Source organism: Bos indicus, chromosome 2 (genome assembly GCF_029378745.1).
Source record: "Bos indicus isolate NIAB-ARS_2022 breed Sahiwal x Tharparkar chromosome 2, NIAB-ARS_B.indTharparkar_mat_pri_1.0, whole genome shotgun sequence".
Taxonomy (NCBI): domain Eukaryota; kingdom Metazoa; phylum Chordata; class Mammalia; order Artiodactyla; family Bovidae; genus Bos; species Bos indicus.
In genome coordinates, this window is record NC_091761.1 from 90,905,695 (window position 1) to 90,926,149 (window position 20,455).

The following is a 20,455-nucleotide window of genomic DNA, read 5'->3' on the forward strand; positions in this document are numbered from 1 at the left end:
TTTTCTAGACTGGACTAGCATACATTTTATTCAGTGGCCAAAGAATGGAGAAGTGGGAACCTAGTTTGCAAATCAAATTCTCTTCCCTGTATTTCTTTTCAATTACCTATGGATATATTGATATTTAAAAGTAAAAAATCTAACATAAAATCATTCAAAAACTTTTGTCTTTGAAACATATAAGTAATCATGAATATATTTTCATGAAAGGTCAAATAATATGATAGTATTTGTTTGTTTTAAAAGGGCAAATAGTTAATAGTTTCACTTCCCAGGTGATGCAGTGGTAAAGAATCTGTCAATGTAGGAGACACAGGTTCGAGTCACTGGGGAAGATCCCCTGGAGGAAGAAATGGCAACCCGCTCCCAAGATTCTTGCCTGGAAAATTCCATGGACAGAGGAGCTTATTGGGCTATACAGTCCATGGGTTTTCAAAGAATCAGACATGACTGAGTACACATAGAGTTAATATTTTCAGTACAGCCTTTTTTTCCTTTCTTTTCTTCCCTCATAAAAGCAAGTGGGTAGTATTTTTCAGTGTAAGCATAATGATGCTGATTTATGTCTGTAATGACAGTTAACTCATGCTGACATGATGAAACTATGCCATACCTTTATACCCTGCATTCTTGATAGTGTTATGTCACAGAGTGGGAAATGTACGACAGCTGAGTATTCTAGACATGCCACACCTGTTCCTGGAAATTAAATGCTGCATATGATTAGCAAATGCAGATCCCAGGAAGCTTATGTAAACAGAAAATGTTTACTTTATTTTCAGTTTTATATGTATCTGGAGCGAAATAGTATATGTTGTCTTTATACTAATAGTATCTTTATTGCTTCATTTATAGTTTCATGGTCAAAGGACTGGATGATTATTGCCCAGATATATAATCTTTGAGTGGGAATATGATATTAAGTATAATTCATGTAGATACGAAAACTGCCCTTAACACTGTTGGGGATTTATGGTATACAAAATGAGTTATGTAAATCTAATCTGACTCTGGGAACAAGTGAAGTCACCCTCCTGCTTGGTGGGGAAGATATGTATGTTAAATTGATAAAATATAGTACCATATAATGCTAAAGCAGAGCATCAAAAATGGCATTCTGGATATTGGGTATATTATGTGTAAAAGCCCTTGGCCTATTCGTGTGGTGGAAAGTGAAGAATGGAGAAATAGCATGAATGGCAAGTAGTAGATTGAGTCCTAGGGCTGACTTACCTGTTAGGCACAGAAGGCATAGAATCCAGGGCCCATAGTATTTTTGCAGGCCCATGAGAATGTTTTAATTTGTTTTAAAATCAGAAGGAAAAAAATGAAGTTTATTGTTAAAGAAAATGTTCTGATATTTAGTGTTAATGTTTTTCTCCCAATGCAGTTATAAAGTATACTTTTTAATGGAGGAAAGGTCCCATGAAAACAAAAGTTCCTAGGGCCCACAAAATTGGTCATGTTCCTATTGGGTCTTAATTATAAATGGCCTTCAATGCTAAATGAAGTGCTTGAATTTCATTCTAGCAACTTCAGGGAGCTAATAGATTTTAAGCATGGTCCACTTTATCTTTTATGAAGATATCTCTGTTAGCACTTTGGATGTGACTATTTGCATTTTAACATAGTTAAGTTAATCAAAATTGTTTTAGTGCTTATTACAACCAAATATCACCTCTTTAAAATGAGGAGAGCAATTTTTAAAAGACTCATGTCTAATCACAGTACTTGGTTAAGGATGTCTCTTAAGAGAGCTAATTGACTATATTCAACTGATCAAGATTTGCCAAGCTGTTGATAAATTTAGAAAACCACATGTAAATAATCAGGTCTCTGTATGTGACAGTATAATGCTAGGCTAGACTCTCTGATAATACTGTTTATTTCATGCCTTTTTTGCCTACATGATTTATGAAGAATCCAAAACTTTCTATAGAGATACTGCTGAAACATTCCAACAAATAGCATTTAAAAAGCTATAAGCACTCTTTTATGAAACGGATTTCTTTTTTTTTTATTTGAGCAAAAGGTGATTTGCTAGACATCTTTATTTTATATGGTAATTTGCTGAATCAAAATTTGAAAGAGTTATTCTTAAAATAGCAAAGTAGATTTTCCCTATACTAATTAGACTTTTTTATTTAGGCTGTACTGGGTCATCAGTGCTGCGTGCGGGCTTTCTTTAGTTGTAGTGATCAGGGCCTGTTCTTCGTTGGGAGTTTCTCATTGTGGTGGCTTCTCTGTTGTGGAGCGTGGGCTGTAGAGCTTATGGGCTTCAGTAGTTGCCTCAGATGGGTGCAGTAGTTGAGGCTTCTGGGCTTATCTGCTCCGGGACATGTGGGATCTTCCTGACCAGGGATCAAACTCGTGTCCTGTGCATTGGCAGGTGGATTCTTAGTCACTGAAACACCAGGGGAGTCCAGGCTGAAGTAATTTTAAGAAAAAAATCAGTGAAAACTGAGAGACAATAAAGGTACGATTCAGTGTACCTACATTTGTACCTTTATTGCTTTGATGATATTGGGACGAAGAGAGAGGGAAACATAGAAGAGATTGGATTTGTTTATTGTCTTTATCTATAAGGAGTCTTCTAGGTTTCATTCATTGAATTATTTAATAATGGCACTAAAAATTTATGCCGTTATGCTCATGCCTTTTGCTGCTTTTCTATTGTAAAAGAAATCCAGGAAGAGGAAAAAATTTTATTTTGTGTCATTTCATGATAATATTCATTTTCTTTTTATTTTTAAAGTAAATAAGGCATTTAATTCTACTTCCAGATATGGTTAGATCCCTATTCATCAACTCAATATTCAATACAAAATTCTAGACAAAATGGATAAGAACAGAAGAGGAGGAGAAAAAATCGATTATCTTGGTTGTGAAAAACTAGAGATGTTTAGTTTATAAATTCATTCTGACCTTTCTAACAATAATGGCAAAATTTCTAACAATAATGACAAAAAGGGAAGCAGAGTAGGTTATATAATTTCAGCAAGTGGTAGTAGCTAAGGAGCCTTTAACTTTAATCAAGAAACGGGGATAGGGAGTTAAAATAGGCATGCTTTTTTGAAAGGTCTATATTATAGAATTTTCTTTTTAGTTTACATCTTTTAAGTATCAGTCTCTGTGCTGTATGTACTTTATATGTAGAGATATATTTTATTTTGATCTTAATAATAATTTGTTCAGTTCAGTTCAGTTCAGTCGCTCAGTCGTGTCCGACTCTTTGCGACCCCATGAATCGCAGCACGCCAGGCCTCCCTGTCCATCACCAACTCCTGGAGTTCACCCAGACTTGCATCCATCGAGTCAGTGATGCCATCTAGCTATCTCATCCTCTGTCGTCCCCTTCTCCTCCTGCCCCCAATCCCTCCCAGCATCAGAGTCTCTTCCAATGAGTCAACTCTTTGCATGAGGTGGCCGAAGTACTGGAGTTTCAGCTTTACCGTCATTCCTTCCAAAGAAATCCCAGGGCTGATCTCCTTCAGAATGGACTGGTTAGATCTCCTTGCAGTCCAAGGGACTCAAGAGTCTTCTCCAACACCCTGGTTCAAAAGCATCAAGTCTTCGGCACTCAGCCTTCTTCACAGTCCAACTCTCACATCCATACATGACCACTGGAAAAACCATAGCCTTGACTAGACAGACCTTTTTTGGCAAAGTAATGTCTCTGCTTTTGAATATGCTATCTAGGTTGGTCATAACTTTCCTTCCAAGGAGTAAGCGTCTTTTAATTTCATGGCTGCAGTCACCATCTGCAGTGATTTTGGAGCCCCAAAAAATAAAGTCTGACACTGTTTCCACTGTTTCCCCATCTATTTCCCATGAAGTGATGGGACCAGATGCCATGATCTTCGTTTTCTGAATGTTGAGCTTTAAGCCAACTTTTTCACTCTCCTCTTTCACTTTCATCAAGAGGCTTTTTAGTTCCTCTTCACTTTCTGCCATAAGGGTGGTGTCATCTGCATATCTGAGATTATTGATATTTCTCCCAGCAATCTTGATTCCAGCTTGTGTTTCTTCCAGTCCAGCATTTCTCATGATGTACTCTGCATATAAGTTAAATAAGCAGGGTGACAATATACAGCCTTGACGTACTCCTTTTCCTATTTGTGAAAGTTTGCAAATTAGGGTATATCTAAGGAAATATTGATATTCAATATGCAAGATAATATAAATGTTTGTCATTAAAGGAATTTGAATATGTGACTATTTATGGTAAAATATGGTAGAATTATAATCAGGCTAATGTCCTAAGATTAGTTTTTATGAAAAGATATACTGTATTTTCTGGCCATTTATTTGGTATTAGTGGATATCTTCTAGAAGACTGCCTGAGGTAATTTTTAATTGTGGAAATCACTTTTGTGTTTTTTTTAAGTAATTACTCTCTGTCTCCAAGTAGACTTTAAGATGCTTGAGGGGTGGAACTCTATATTATCTACTTATAAATCCCCTATTTACTTAGCCCAGTACTTTGAATGTGGTCTGTTGTAATAAATATGGCAGGTCTGTGTTTCTGAATGGACTTGAGCCCACAGTTGTTGGTCTTTCATTTCTTTTCTAGGGTTTGGTCCTTAGTTTTGTATAAGAAACATTATTTTAATAGATCGTCTTTAGTGCTAACATGGGCTTCCCAGGTGGTGTAGTGCTAAAGAATTCACTTGTCAACGCAGGAGACACGGATTTGATTCTTGGGTTAGGAAGATCCCCCTGGAGTAGGAAATGGCAACCCACTCCAGTATTAATTGCCTAGAAAATTCCGTGGACAGAAGAGCCTGGCTACTAGCTAGTCAAACCATTAGGAGTGTCTGCTTTATGAAACCAAATAAAGATCAGCCGTTGCTTTTGATGACCATTTACTTCTTTGGTAGTCTCAGCAGTGTTGGTAAATGTTTGTTAGCTGATAAATTATGTGGCAAATGTGCTGAGATTAGTTAAATCGATTATGTATATGGAGAAAGCTTGACTGGCATTGAAAATACATTCGGGTGACCTTTAGTATAAGGGATTATTAAGCATTTCTTTTTCTGGCTATTTTATTGATATTTTTAATAATGGAAAATCATTTTCTTTTTGACCACTGATAGGCTTAATATTTAAAAACAGGTTTATTAAGGTATAATTTATATAATAGCATGAAATTCAGTCATTTTAAGTGAAGAGTTATTTTTTTTTCTGATAAATTTTAAAAAGCTGTGCAGACATTACCACATGTAATTTTGGAATAGTCCAGATAAAAATCATGTATCCATTTGCAGTCAGTCCTCATCCTTAGTTTAATATGGCTAATGATGTTAGGTTTAGCGTTTTACAATTTGCTGTAAAATATGGTAGAAGGGGATACTGTAGAATTTCCAAAAATTATTCAGCCTTCTAGGTTTGTTGATTTCTTTATTTTTAATTTTTAATAATTTAGAGCATGGACATTTTTCTGATGATATTTGTTAATTCAGACATTAATATTCCATAGAGTGATGAGAATAATTTGTATAAGAGGGTATTGCTTTTGAGAAATGTGTATTCAGGAAGTTAACAAACTAATAGAAAATATTACTAAATATGTATAAAATTTCTCAGTTACCCACACCTTGTTAGGAATTTAGTAGGGAAATTTAAAGTGGCTTTCAAAAAGACTATAAAGGCTTTTGTAATAATTTTTTGCAAAGATTATCATATAACGAATTTGTCATTTTTCCCTTTGTTTTAGCTTCTCAGAATCAAGAACGTCTCTGTGCATTTAAAGATCCATATCAACAAGACCTTGGGATAGGTGAAAGTAGAATCTCTCATGAAAACGGAACAATATTATGCTCAAAAGGTAGCACCTGCTATGGCCTTTGGGAGAAATCAAAAGGGGACATCAATCTGGTAAAACAAGGCAAGTAATACTTTTCTTACCTGAAATCACTGTTTCATACAATTGAAGATTATCTAAAAAGGGCATGGAGATAGAGTATAACACTGCAGGAGAATAGTACATTTAAAAGTATGTATTCATGTATGTATGCCCAAACAAGCTCCAAATTTACAAAGGGTAATTGATTTTTAGCTTATTTAATAGTATGTTATTACAATATTAATAATATAATGACATTCTATGAAGTTTAGAAAATACAGAAAACTGTAAGAGAATAAATGTCTACAATTCCATACCTATAAAAATTTTTTTAAACTACATTGGTTTATTCCCTTCAGGTACTACATTTGTACTCCTATGTTATATGTTTGTGTAATTTTTTTTCCAAATTATGGTAATACTATATAAAAAATTTAATATACAGTTTTCCCATTTTCAATTATATCATGGATATTTTCCTATCTTTAACTATTCTTTGAGAACACCTTCAACATCTATATAGTATTTCATTGTATACATGTATCTCAGTTTACTTACGCATTACTCTTTTGTTGGACATTATGTTGTTGTCCGGTTTTCATTGTAATATAATGCTTCAGTGAATATCTTTGAACATAATTCTTTGTATCTCAAATAGACCTTTTTTTAAAAAATGTTATTTATGACTGCATTGAGTTTCCTTTGCGGTGCATGGGCTTTTCTCTAGTTTCAGTGAGCCGGGGCTCCCGCTCACTGTTGCAGTGCGTTGGGCTTCTCATCGCGGTGGCTTCTGTTGTGCAGCCTGGACTCAGAGAGCACAGGTTCAGTAGTTGTGGCTCATGTGCTTAGTTGCCTGTGTCATGCAGGATCCTCCCGGATCAGGGATCGAACCTGTGTCTCCTGCATTGGCAGTCAGATTCTTTCCCACCTAAGCTACTAGGGAATCCCCAGAACAGACTTCTACTTTATTTTTTCTAAACACCAAAAGTATTTGTATTGGTATATAGCTGATTAACAATGTCGTGGTAGTTTCAGGTGAACAGCAGAAGGCCTTAACCATACATATGGAATAGACTTCTTGAAGTACAATTTTTAGATTATCAAACATGAATATTTTAAGGCTCTTCATAAAAACTACTATGTAACTTTCTAAAAATGTTGTATATGTTTACATTCCCTCCAGCACTGTATGAGAGTATTACTGAATCCTTGTTATCATTATATATCATTATTTTAAAAACCAGAACAGTTTAATAGATAAAAAAGTATTCCTATAGATGTTTTAATAATAAATTCTTCGATTAATTATGATGTGAAACATTTTATTAATGGCTTTTTCCTCCCACAAATGCCTTTTTATGCTCTACCTTTTTCTGTTATTTAAAAAAATGTGGTTTCCTTTTGGTTTGCAAGAGAGTTTTATAACTTATTTGTACTCCATCACATTGTTTGCAATTTGTTTGTTGTTTTCCTTTTAGTTCTTTCTAATCCTACAGACTCTTAACTTGTTTACATTAATATCTACTTGTAGGATGTTGGTCTCACATTGGTGATCCCCAGGAGTGTCACTATGAAGAATGTGTAGTAACTACCACCCCACCCTCAATTCAGAATGGAACATACCGGTTCTGCTGCTGTAGCACAGACTTGTGTAATGTCAACTTTACTGAGAATTTTCCACCTCCAGACACAACACCACTCAGTGAGTAAAGTAACATACTTTTTCCTGAAAATTCCTTTCTCCAAAGATTTTCAGAATTTAAATTATACAAATATTCCGGTTTGGCCAAAGTAAAAGGGAGAGAGTTCCAGCATAATGAGAATGGCTGAAATCGAAAAAAGGTACACCAGGATTTCCAAGATATGAATCAAAATATAATACTTTCCAACTATATTTTGAAGGGAGTGACAATATTAAGAATACAACATGTGTGCCTACTTTTTACCCAGCACTCCCATTTGTGGGAAATTGATCTTTGAAGACATACCCCCAACAGTATTAAATGCATATGCATAAAGTATCCGTTGCAGTGTTGTGTGTAACTGCATAGTATTGAAACCACGTAAAAGCCTAAGAATAGAAGATTGATTGAAATCCACTATGGTATGTACGTGTAATGGAGTACTAATTTTAAAGCTATATTTGGAGGTAATGTTAGGTGTGTAATAAGCTTATACAATATGCTGTCTTTTATGTAAAACAGAAAGCTTATCATTACAAAAAGAAGTGAAGAAAGGATAAACCAGAAAACAGTAATGTTGGTTACTTACAAGGGTTGGAGGGAATGGAGCAAAAAGGATACAGGGAAAAAGAGTCCTCTGAACATAGCTTTATGCATGTAGTTTTGAATTTTGGAGTCTTGTTGCTAATCTGTGTGTGTAAAAGTATAACTAAGTCATTAAGGATGGGAAGGGGGTGCAATTCCAAACTCAAAGCAAATGAGCCCAGCTGTATTTCACATAAACATTGTAATCACACTTAAGGGGAAACGAAAGAACTAAGCATTTTACTAAAATGGTATTTGACTGTATATACTCTTTGATGCAAGATGTGATGTAAGAGATAGTGGGGGTAATTGCAAATAAATACTAATCTCTTTAGAAGATTTTATATTCAGTAGTGTCGACAAAGCAGTTCTGAAGTTGTAGATATATTTGTATTATAGGATTAAGAAAATGAATGTAGGTGTTGATATTCTTGGGATCTCTTGTTCTCACTGAAGGAAATAAGGAAACATAGTTATAGATGTGGAAATAAAAGAGAATCCTATGTGAATAGATTGTAGTTTAAAATATCATTAGGGACATATGCCTTTAAAAATATCCACATATATGTGTTATATGCATTTATATGAAGCTGTGTGTGTGTGTGTGTGTGTATTTGTGTGTGTATACATATATACCTACCTAAATATATTTCTTCCCTTTGTTTGTTGACAAGAAACAAAAGCACTCCGGTAACTATAAGTGTACATAACACACAGATTTAGTTTCTACTATGACTCCCCACAATTCCAAACTGAAAGCAAATGAAGCCAGTTATATTTCATATAAACACTCAGCAAGGAGATCAAACCAGTAAATCCTAAAGAAAATCAGTCCTGAATATTCATTGGAAGGACAGATGCTGAAGCTGAAGCTCCAGTACTTTGGCCACCTGATTCAAGAGGGTGAGATGGTTGGATGGCATCACTGACTCAATGGACACACGTTTGAGCAAGCTCTAGGAGTTGGTGATGGACAGGGAAGTCTAGTGTGTTGCAGTCCATCTGGTCACAAAGAGTCAGACACAACTGAGCAACTAAACTGAACTGAACTGATGACTCCTCAGTCAATGAAACTTGGGCTCCTTGGAAAAATGACTTATTCTAGGATTGGTGCAGTATAGGTACAAAATAAGCCTGCAACATCTTGTAACACTAGAAAGTAAGGAAAGAAGTACCCCCTCAAAGAATGGAGACTTGTCACAGTAATCAGCTTGAAGGATCCTTCCATGAGCTACATTTGAGATCCTTGTAGTGCTAAAAAACTACAGTATTAAGTTATAAACCTTTGGAGGGAAAATGAATTAGTTCTCTGTTGATAGCAGAGAGAGAGAAGATAGGGCAGTTGTTTATAGTAGAATGCCAAGTGGTAAATCGAGAAGTTAGAAAATTATCATTATGCAGCTATCATTCCAAGTATTGGGTCAGGCAAGAATCATCAAATGATCTCAAATCTAGGGGGCAGTCAGTAAAGACAGAGGGTATTTGAGTTTAGAATTTCTCCAACATATATTGCAAGGGAAAATTAGTAATTATGGAGTGAGAAAATTGGACAGTACCTTAGACAAGTATTAATAGTGTCATTAATGAAGGGCAGATGGACATCCATGATACCCTGAGGACACAATGTGCTAATACAGTACTGTATTTCAACCAAGAATGCATATCCTAAATCTAATCACAAAGGTAAATCAGGCAGGTCATAAATTAAGGATGTTCTGTTACAAAAAGGGAGTTTGTTTCCCTTAAAAATGTCAGTTCAGTTGCTCAGTCGTGTCCAACTGTTCGTGACCCCATGGACTGCAGCATGCCAGTCTTCCTGTCCATCACCAACTCCCAGAGTTTGCCCAAACTCTTATCTATCGAGTCAGTGATGCCATCCAACTATCTCATCCTCTGTCATCCCCTTCTTCCCCTTCTTATATAAGTTTTTGTAAGTTTAACATAACCTCTAATTTAAAGGTTAAATTTTTTTTGGTTTGGGGTCTGAAATATTAACATTTGACATTTATTGTCTACCAATATAATAATAGGCAAAAAGTTACAGGAATATCAGCTGTAAGTTAAGTGTGACTGGTTCCTAAAAAATTTAGTGGAATAGGAAGTCCACTGATGCTTTTGTTGAGGCATAAATGAAATGTCTGTTTTAAAATAATTAAATACCAGCAGTTAATTATTAATGTTGAAAAAAGTTGTATGAGCATTGTTATATGCCATAAAAATTAACATTCTATTTGGACTATAGATCACCAATGATTTCTAGCTAGTTAGGACGCTAGCTCTTTGGTCTCAAGCATTTTTCCTCCAATCACAGCATCTGAAGTATAGTTTTCCATATGTATGTTTCTATATGTTGAATTATTACCGTTGAAAAAGAAAAGAAAAATAGCTTCTGATATTTAGAAATGCATGTCAAATATTTTGCTGTAACCCCTGATCTTGGGTTGTTGTCAACATTTAGCATGTGTTCAGACTGAGTCACATTATCGGATAATTCTCCAAAATAAAACTGGCTAGAGATAAGGAGATATATGGATTGATTGATAACTCATGTAGATCTTTGCTCCTCAGTCACTTTTTTCAAAGATTTTTCTCTTCTACTACTAAGTCTGTTTCAATTGTTTGTCTCTTTTAAGGGAATGGGTACCTGATTTTGACTATTTGTATTTTAAAAATGAGAAAGTATGAGAATCTTAAAAAACAGTATCCAGTAGTTCTGTACCTGTTTATGCATTAATATAAATAAACCTGGTTCTAGACACAGTTATGGATTTCAGGAAGATTAGGTACTCTTCTTCCCTCAAGATCTCCTTTTCTGTGGCCCTTTCCTTTCTCTTAGGAAACCGTCCATGTTTTGTGCCCAGTATGATAGGTTTACTTTTGATGTACTTTGTTTCCTTCCCCAATCTGCATATGCTGATCTTAATTCTATTTCCTTTTGGCCTTAAGACATTAGTGTTAGATAGTTATTCAATGAGTATTGCTTCTTAAAATATTACTTGCAGTAAACTTTAGATTTTTAGAAAATGTTTTTTTCAGATAGGATACATCTACTAATAAAATTTCAATTCAGTCTATCAGGATTATACAATTGATAGAGCAGTTTCAGTAAACATATTAAAGGGACTCCAGGCCTTTATTACATAGGGAAATTGAAACTAGCTAAATAACATTTTTTGAGTACTCATTAAGGGCTCTGTATGCATTAAGCATTTACATTTAACCCTTACAGAAACATATGAAATGGTTCCTGTTACATTCTTGTTTCACATGGATAACACTGAGGCACAGATACATAATTTACCAAGTTACACAGCTAGTAAGTGGTAGAGCCAAGATTACAGACCAGATGTTTTAACTCCAGAGTATGTGTTACCAAACATTACTTTCTATTAGTTTTAACCATTACTGTCCATACTCAGTTATCCTTAACCATTATTCTCTACACACAAATGCAGACAAATTAATACTTGTTTGTTCATTCATTTGGTAGAATGAAAAGATTTTTTTGAGCATGCTTATGACTTTTTCCCCAAATTCAAGGACATCTATTTTTCTTTGTATCATCTCATTAAAAAATACTTACAAGTACTTTAAAGGGAAATTTCTCATCAACTGTAAATGGAAAGCCAGTATGGTAAGTAGAAGGTGTTGTAAGTATTATAAGAAAGAAGAACTTTAAAATCACTTATTTATATCACCTCACACCAGTCAGAATGGCCATCATCAAAAAGTCTACAAACAGTAAGTGCTGGAGAGGGTGTGGAGAAAAGGGAATGCTTTTGCACTGTTGGTGGGAATGTAAACTGATATAGCCACTATGGAAGATGGTATGGAGATTACTTTAAAAACTAGGAATAAAACCACCATATGACCCAGGAATCCCACTCCTAGGCATAAACCCTGAGAAAACCAAAATTGACAAAGACAGATGTATCCTATTGTTTATTGCAGCACTATTTACAGTGGTGCCAGAACATGGAAGCAACCTAGATGTCCATCGATAGATGAATGGATAAAGAAGTTTTGGTACATATACACAATGGAATATTACTCAGCCATAAAAGGAAATACATTTAGACAGAAAACAACAAAATTCTATAAAACGATTATCCTTCAATTAAAATGTAAAAAAAAAACCAGCATGAAAAAAAAGGGAACGCATTTGAGTCTGTTCTGATGAGGTGGATGAACCTAGAACCTATTATACAGAATGAAGTGAGTCAGAAGGAGAAAGATAAATATCATATTCTAACACACATATACCAAATCTAGAAAAATGGTACTGATGAATTTATTTACAGGACAGCAGTGGAGAAACAGACATAGAGAATAGACTTATGGACATGGGGAGAGGGGAGCAGAGGGTGAGATGTATGGAAAGAATAACATGGAACTTATATGTAAAATTGATAGACATCAGGAATTCGGGAATTTGCAGTATGGCTCAGGAAACTCAAACGGGCTCTGTATCAACCTAGAGGGATGGGGTAGGAGATGGGAGAGAGATTCAAAAGGAAGCGGATATATGTATACCTATGGCTGATTCATGTTGAGGTCTGATGGAAAACATCTGTAAAGCAATTATCCTTCAATAAATAAATTTTAAAAATTACTTATTTAATTGTAAATAAGTTGAAAGTAAATTAGTTAATTAGCTAGATATTGTTGCTTATCAAATTGTCTGAAACTTCAGGCTTGCTTTCTTTGTGTTAAAGAAGAGAATAGCAAAGTTTGTGAGGTAATAGAATTAAACTGTCACCAAGTTGAGATTTTATTTTATAATAACCAGACAAAAAGAAAGAAAGAAACTTCACTAATATATGTCCATGTAGCACCTACAAAGTCTGACACTTTAGGAAAGTGAACTGTATTGAGTTTTTTCCAACTATGAGGGACTTTGTGGTACTTACTCTGTTTAAAAAGAAAGCCAGTCTTTTAAGTAAATGAATTTGTATCTACAGTATTCTTTTATTTTCTTAAACCCTCAGTTCACCCTTCGTGTGTTTGTAAATTCCAAGAGTTTGAAAGAAGTATATAATTAATGCAGTATTTGCAGTTATTTTAGAAAAGTTTCTTGATAACACTTCTGGAATTGGTATAATTAACCTCCCTAACTATAAACAAGATAATTAAGTTAGTAGAAAAGCAGGCAAAAATTTGTCATTTAAAAGAATTAAACTTTATTCACTGTGTTTAGTATTGGAAGTTCTTGGATGAAAATCAGTATAAAAATGTAGAATACTTTTCTTGTATGTTATTCATTAAGTTGATGGTTAGATCAGGTTGATAATAAAGATTAAACTGCAAAAAAAAATAAAGATTGAACTGCATCTAATGCTGTGTTTAAGAAATTCTAATTTATGCTGTGCTGTTTGTTAAGATTAGAAATTCTAATTTCAGCATCTGGCAGCAAATGTCTTTATCTCACACTAAGCTAGAAATGAAAGCCTACATTCAGAGACACTGACATTGGCATAGGGCCACAGGTAGGTTTTTAGCTATTGTGAATTTATAGTGATTTTTTTCGGTTTTTACTGCTTCTGTGGCAGCATTAAAGCAATTGAGTAGACAGAAAATGGGTAATAAGAATGTCTTAAAATTTTTTTATGCTTAATACTTCATGATGCATTTTAGTAAGAATCAAAACAAAATATGCTGTTCCTTTTTATACTTACTAAAAATATTATTAGACATAATACACTACCATATACACTACCATATGTAAAATAGTTTGCCAGTGTGAATTTGTTGTATGACTCAGGGAGCTCAAACCGGGCTCTGTGATAACCTAGACGGGTGGGAGGTGGGAGAGAGGTTCAAAAGGGAGGGGGTGTATGTATACCTATGGCTGATTCATGTTGATGTATGGCAGAAACCAACACAATGTTGTAAAGCAATTATCCTTCAAGTAAAAATAAATAAATTAAAATGTTAAAAAAATATTAGTGGAGAAGAGGTGGCACAAAAGAAATAGAGGAATGCATTCCTGTAGAAAATATTAATTCTTTAATGCTGTAGTTGTTGTTTAGTTGTTCAGTCGTGTCTGACTGTTTGTGACCCCATGAACTGTAGCCCTCCAGGCTCCTCTGCCCATGAGATTTTCCAGGCAAGAATACTGAAGTGGGTTGCTATTTCCTTCTCCAGGGGATCTTCCCCACCCAGGGATCGCACCCAAGTGCATTGGTAGGCAGATTCTTGACCACTGAGCCATGAGGGAAGCCCCCTGGTAAGAATATAATCGACTATAATGCTATAGTAACAAGATTCTATTTATACATATTATATGTTCTTGATCAGACAGTTTTGATTCTGAAGTTTTGCTACCATTGCTACCATTGAAAGTCCATCCCATTCCATGTTTATCAACTTGACCCTAACTCTAAAAAAGAATAGACTGATATTTAAAAATAAACGTCTTCTGAGATACAAATGTGGATATTGATCAAGAAATAATTTCCATGTCTTCATTTCAATAACTACAATAAATTTTCTTGTCTTTTATGATTTCCATGTCCATATGTGTTCTGTACCTGTTGGCCTGCACTAATTGGGCTTCATTTTCTTGTTGTATCTCTTTGATTACTGAGAACTTTTTGCATCTTTTCATATGGAAGAACTCATTATTCTTAAATCCATAAATATTTAGTGGTTTCAGATGCCAGCATATCATAAAAAGTAGAGTTATAGATACATGAAAATTTTCCAGCACATCCAAAGCCAAGATGAAACTGGGTTACAGGACTCTTTTATCAGTAGAAATTAATAAGAGGCCAGACACGAAATTCAGGCAAGGCTTTATTGGGACTTCTGTTACAGCAGGAGGGAGTGAAAATAAGTAAAATGTTGCCTTGCTCCTTCCCTGAGGGTCGAAGGATGGGAACTGGTCCCTTTTAGGGGTGGGTCCACAAGTCCTTCCAGGGGAGTGATGGGGTGGCTTACTCATCTCATCGGTGGCGCTATGTACAGGGGTCACTTGCAGTACCCTGCTTTTGCTCCTGCCTCCTCAGAAGTGGCAGTTAGGTTTTTCATCTTTTTTGTATCTTCTTATTCACAATTTGCCCCATCTGTGAATGCATGCGGTTATTTTTAAGGCCCTTTTGGTTTGTTTGTATTTTGTTGCTTGAAGAGACACTGGTCCAGTTGCAGGCCCTGCAGCAAAAGGTCCCAGGTTCCAGCCTGTCTCAAAACCAGTTGTGGTTTGTATAGCAGCTGTCTTTAAAATAATACGTTGGTTTTTAAAAATTGAGATATTATTGACATATATAACATTGTATTTAGTTTCATATGTTCAACATAATCTTTATAGTAATCTTGACATTCTCTATGGGTGCATGGTGAGTCACTTCAAGTTGTGTCCAACTCTTTGTGACCCTGTGGAACATAGCCCACCAGGCTCTTCTGTCCATGGGATTCTCCAGGCAAAAATACTGGAGTGTGTTGCCTTTTCCTCCTCCAGGGTATCTTCCCTATCCAGAGATTGAACCTGTGTCTCTTACACCTACCTACATTGGCCGGCGGGTTCTGTTTTTAATATTCCACATAAAAGGTCATATGGTATTTCTTTCTCTGTCTGATTCATTTTACCTTGCACAATGCCCTCAAGTGTGCATCCATGTTGTTGCAAATAGATTTCCTTCCTTTTTTATGGTGAATATGTATGTGTGTGTGTGTGTTTATATACCTATGCCACATTTTTTTTTATCCATACATTCATCAGTAGATGCTTAAGTTGTTTCCATATCTTGGCTATTGAAAATAATGCTGCAGTGAGCATGGGGTGCATGTATCTTTTTGAGTAGATGTTTTCATTTTCTTCAAACATAAGTATCCAGAAGTGGAGTTGCTGTGTCATATGTTACTTCTAGTTTTAATATTTTCAGGAAACTCCATACTGTTTTCCACAGTAGCTGCACCAATTTTCATTTCCACTAACAGCACACAGCGTGTTCTTTTCTCAGCACTTCACCAACACTTGTTATTGTCCTTTTGATATAAAATGTTGGATAGTAGCATGGAGATGTAGTCACCCTAATATGTTTATCACTGGACCATTTTTTGGCTTTCCCTTTTTTTATTTCAATTATTTACTAACTACTATAAAGGCTTAACTAATTTTTTTAAATTAAAATTTTTTTTCATATTCTTGCCAGTTATTTCAATTACCTTTTAATCCTACATTAAAGGCTACATCCACAAGACCTCAGTCTTTTCCATTACATATCCCTATTTTTTTCTAGTTATTCTTCTGTATTTCAAGATGTTGAATAATTTGTTACATTAATTAAAAATCAATTGATAGAAAGAAAGACTGACATAGCTTGGTGAAAATGGCTTACCCAACAGATCTATTGGTTTAAAGTTATGAGAAAGTAATGTTTAAATGGTTATATGTATCCTATTGACCCCAATTTTGAAGTGTTTTATGATGGAGAAAAGTGGCATTTTTTTTTTTTAATTGAACAGTAGTTGATATACAATTCTGGTTTCAGGTATACACAAAGTGATTTGATTATATGTTTATATATAGTCATATATTTATATTCTTTTTCAGATTATTTTCCATTATAGTTTATTACAAGGTATTGAATATAGTTCCCTATGCTGTACAGTAAATCTTTGTCATTTATCTATTTTATGTATAGTGTGTATCTGTTAATCCCATACTCCTAATTTATAACCCCCCTTCCCCTTTGGTAACCATAAGTTTGTTTTCCACATCGGTGAGTCTGTTTCTGTCTTGTAAATAAGTTCATTTGTATTATTTTTTAGATTCCACATACAAGTGATACAATATTTGTCTTTCTGACTTAATTTACTTAGTATGATCATCACTAGCTCCTTCCGTGCTGCAAATGGCAATAAAAGATGGCATTCTTTAATTTCAGTTTCTACTAATATTGGCACAGAGATTAAAAGCCTAATGTTCAATTCAAAATTTAGGCTTTCTGTTTCAGAATTTATGGAGCGTTTTTTTCTGGCTGTTTTTGTTTTTTTTTTGTTATTGTTCTTTGTTTTTTGGTTTTTGTTGCTGTTGTTACCATGGAAAAGAATTTTGCCTGCTGATTTTTATGTGTGATTTTAAGAGAGATTTTTGCATTTTTTTTCCCAATAGAAATTTATACATATATTTAAAAGAGTTGTTTACAATTATTTCACTGTAAGGACTTCTCTTTTTCTATCTGTCCTGAGTTCCTCCATGCTAATTTGGGGACGATTTTGTCTGCCACAGTGCATTTTATTAAGTAGAGGATCACTTATTTTCCTTTTTTAAAAAAATCAATCAGACACATCTTAGTGGCCTTCAACCTAGCAAGTCACGTGGTATTTCTAGCTGCCAGAACTGCTGACCAGAGGTCGTTGCTTGGAAGTGAAGGAAAAGGAAATTGAGCTTATTATTTCCTTTATCATAGACTAAAAATATACTGAAATAAATGCTAATAGTATCTGTAAAACATTTTTATAACTACTAGAAATTATGTTACTGAGTTCTGGTCTTTATGTATATGTATATGTCCTGGATTTTAAAAATAAAATGTTAACTTTGAAAAAAGTGAGAACTATCCTCGTAGAGTGGTTTTGTTTTAATTGTGGTAACATACACGTAACATAAAATTGACCATCTTAACCATTTTTAAGTGTATAGTTCCGTTCAGTATTGTTATTCAACCAGTCTCCAGATCTCTTTTCGTCTTGCAAATCTGAAGCTCACAAAAGTTAAATAAAATGTTGATCTTTGGAGAGTATTACATGTCTTACTCCAGAAAACAACCAAAGTGCTGTGTTTTAAATAAACAAATACCATTGATTTTTCCAGTTTTAATAGTTCAGTCTGTAGTTAATAGCAGGGTTATAGGCATTTCTTATATAGCCTCTTGTTTGTATGTTAATATGTCTATAATTGTGAGAAAAACAGGTAAAAGTAGAAAAATATTTTTTTCTAAACTATTCCTAAATGTCTAATTTTTAGATAACCAAAAGTTGTATATATTGCACACATTTATTTAATATGTTACAGTAGAAGGTGTACTTATTTATTTGTCAACTGTTGCCAATAATACTTCTTCAGTAAGCCACCTCTGAGTTCACTGGCCTTATCAACAAGCATTTATTACGATCACCATTCTTGAAGATCTGCTGGATTTGCCTGATACAGGCTGTACTCAGGTTCAGGATGTAGGGTCAGTTCAGGCCTTCGCTGTCTGGGGCTCAGGATAAAGGGGCAGCATTTTACTCAGAATGGGCTAGTTGATCACAGGGAGCTCAAATAGAATTGCCCAAGCATATTTTAGATCTCTGTTAGTTTTATATATTTGCCAGCCTTCTGTTGTCCACGTAAGTCACGTAGCCAAATTCAATATCAACAGGTGGGGAAGTACATTCCATCTATCATGAGACCATAGGAGAATGTCAATATATTTGTTACAGCAAGAGAGACTTTTAGAAACCAAGAAGAGTTACTTTCTAAACTTAAAAGGAAAATTTCTTTAGCACCTATATATTTAGTACCAGCTCTTTTTTTCCCTAATAAATTCCTCACTCCTTTTAAAATAAAATCTGTTGCATATAAGAATGGACATCCAAAATATACCCACAAGTGGTATAAATCAAAATTATTTTCACTCTGCTAGCTTTTACTACAGATACTCTAGTTAGGTGATTTTCTTCTTACTTTAAAATAGCCTATTAGTTACTGTACAGATCAATACTTTTAAAAAATTAGGTTGGTATTTTTCATTGATGATTCTTGAAGTGGATCTGTCAAAGGATTAAGAGCTACTAAACAAGTCACTCATTTAAAGAGTAATATGTCTTGCTTTCCAATTTGATAAAATACTAAGATATTTATAAAAACATAAATTGTTTTTATCTCACAGAGATTATATGATAAATATATTTTGCTTTTGTTAGAAAACCTAGGTAGAGTTGTGGTGAAACTCCAACTTCTTACTTTCATTAGTGCTTCTAAGTGGGACAGTTCAGTTCAGTCGCTCAGTCATGTCCCACTCTTTGTGACTCCATGGACTGCAGCACTCCAGGCTTCCCTGTCCATCACCAACTCCCAGAGCTTGCTCAAAGTCATGTCCATCGAGTCATTGATGCCATTCAACCATCTCATGCTCTGTCATCCCCGTCTCCTCCTGACCTCAGTCTTTCCCAGCATCAGGGTCTTTTCCAGTGAATCAGTTCTTCACGTCGGGTGGCCAAAGTCAGATTCAGCATCAGTCCTTCCATTGAATATTCAGGACTAATTTCTTAGGATGGACTGGTTTAATCTCCTTGTAGTTCAAGGGACTCTCAAGAGTCTTCTTCAGCACCACAGTTCAAAAGCATCAATTCTTCGGGGCTGAGCTATTTTTATAGTTCAAGCAGGAGATGTCAGTGCCTTTAAGACAAGTTTGCAGACAAAAATATGTTCAGGGAAAATAAAGGAATGTAAAAGAGAAGGAAAGATAAAAAGACAAATTGTAAAAAGGAAGAGTTGAGGACATAAGAAAGAGAAGTGTCTGTGTTGGAGAATAGTACAGTACCAGCCACAGTTTTTCTAAACTCCACTTTGGCTTTATCACTGCCCTAGGTATTGTGTCACTTTACCACCCTTCTCTCACTGTCTGAGGAGTGGGGTTTGTAGGAACTGAGCAAATATCTATAAACAGTGTGAGTGGGAATAATCAATGATGGATGAGCTGATGATCTTTTCATGGAAGACCAGCTGTGCTGTTTCAAAGGTCCCTTTTAAAGAATTGTCAGATAACATGGTAGGTGCTTTGAGGGATGAGGAAATAGTTTGGAAATCATGAAATAGGTAAATTAAGGTTTTAGATATATATTAAGGATGGTTTTCTGAATGGTGCTAATTACATATAAACTGTCCAATAAGACATATTTACCTCTGCCCCATCCCTGGTGGCTTAGAGGGTAAAGCGTGTGCCTGCAATGCAGGAGACCCAGGTTTGATCTCTGGGTTGGGAAGATCCCCTGGAGAAGGAAACGGCACCCCACTCCAGTACTCTTGCCTGGAAAATCCCGTGGATGGAGAGCCTTGTAGGCTACAGTCCACAGGGTCACAAAGAGTTGGACACAACTGAGCAACGACACGTTTATCTCAATTGCCAAGCTTTTGTTTCTTCTCTGTTCTGCCCCAGTTCATCTTTTATTAACTCTGGCCTTTTTGGTTTCGGCTACTGCCTCTGCTGCCAAAACAGTAGAAACCAATCGTTTTTCATTTGTCTGTTTGGTTTAATATTCTTCTCTTATTAATAAAATTAGATAGTTTAAAAGTATTAAATATAAGTGAAATGTGTAATGTTTCTATGATGCTTGATAGGGATTACCTACAATGATC

General features: G+C 35.0%; 1 protein-coding gene across 1 annotated transcript in view; it reads left to right on the forward strand.

The window, feature by feature from the left end:
- BMPR2 (bone morphogenetic protein receptor type 2) overlaps positions 1-20,455 on the forward strand; it is a 151,866-nt gene that overhangs the window by 85,572 nt on the left and 45,839 nt on the right. Inside the window, exons 2-3 of the mRNA XM_070770285.1 lie at positions 5,717-5,887; positions 7,377-7,547. Coding sequence (XP_070626386.1) covers positions 5,717-5,887; positions 7,377-7,547 — 342 coding nt within the window. The remainder of the gene's footprint in view (positions 1-5,716; positions 5,888-7,376; positions 7,548-20,455) is intronic.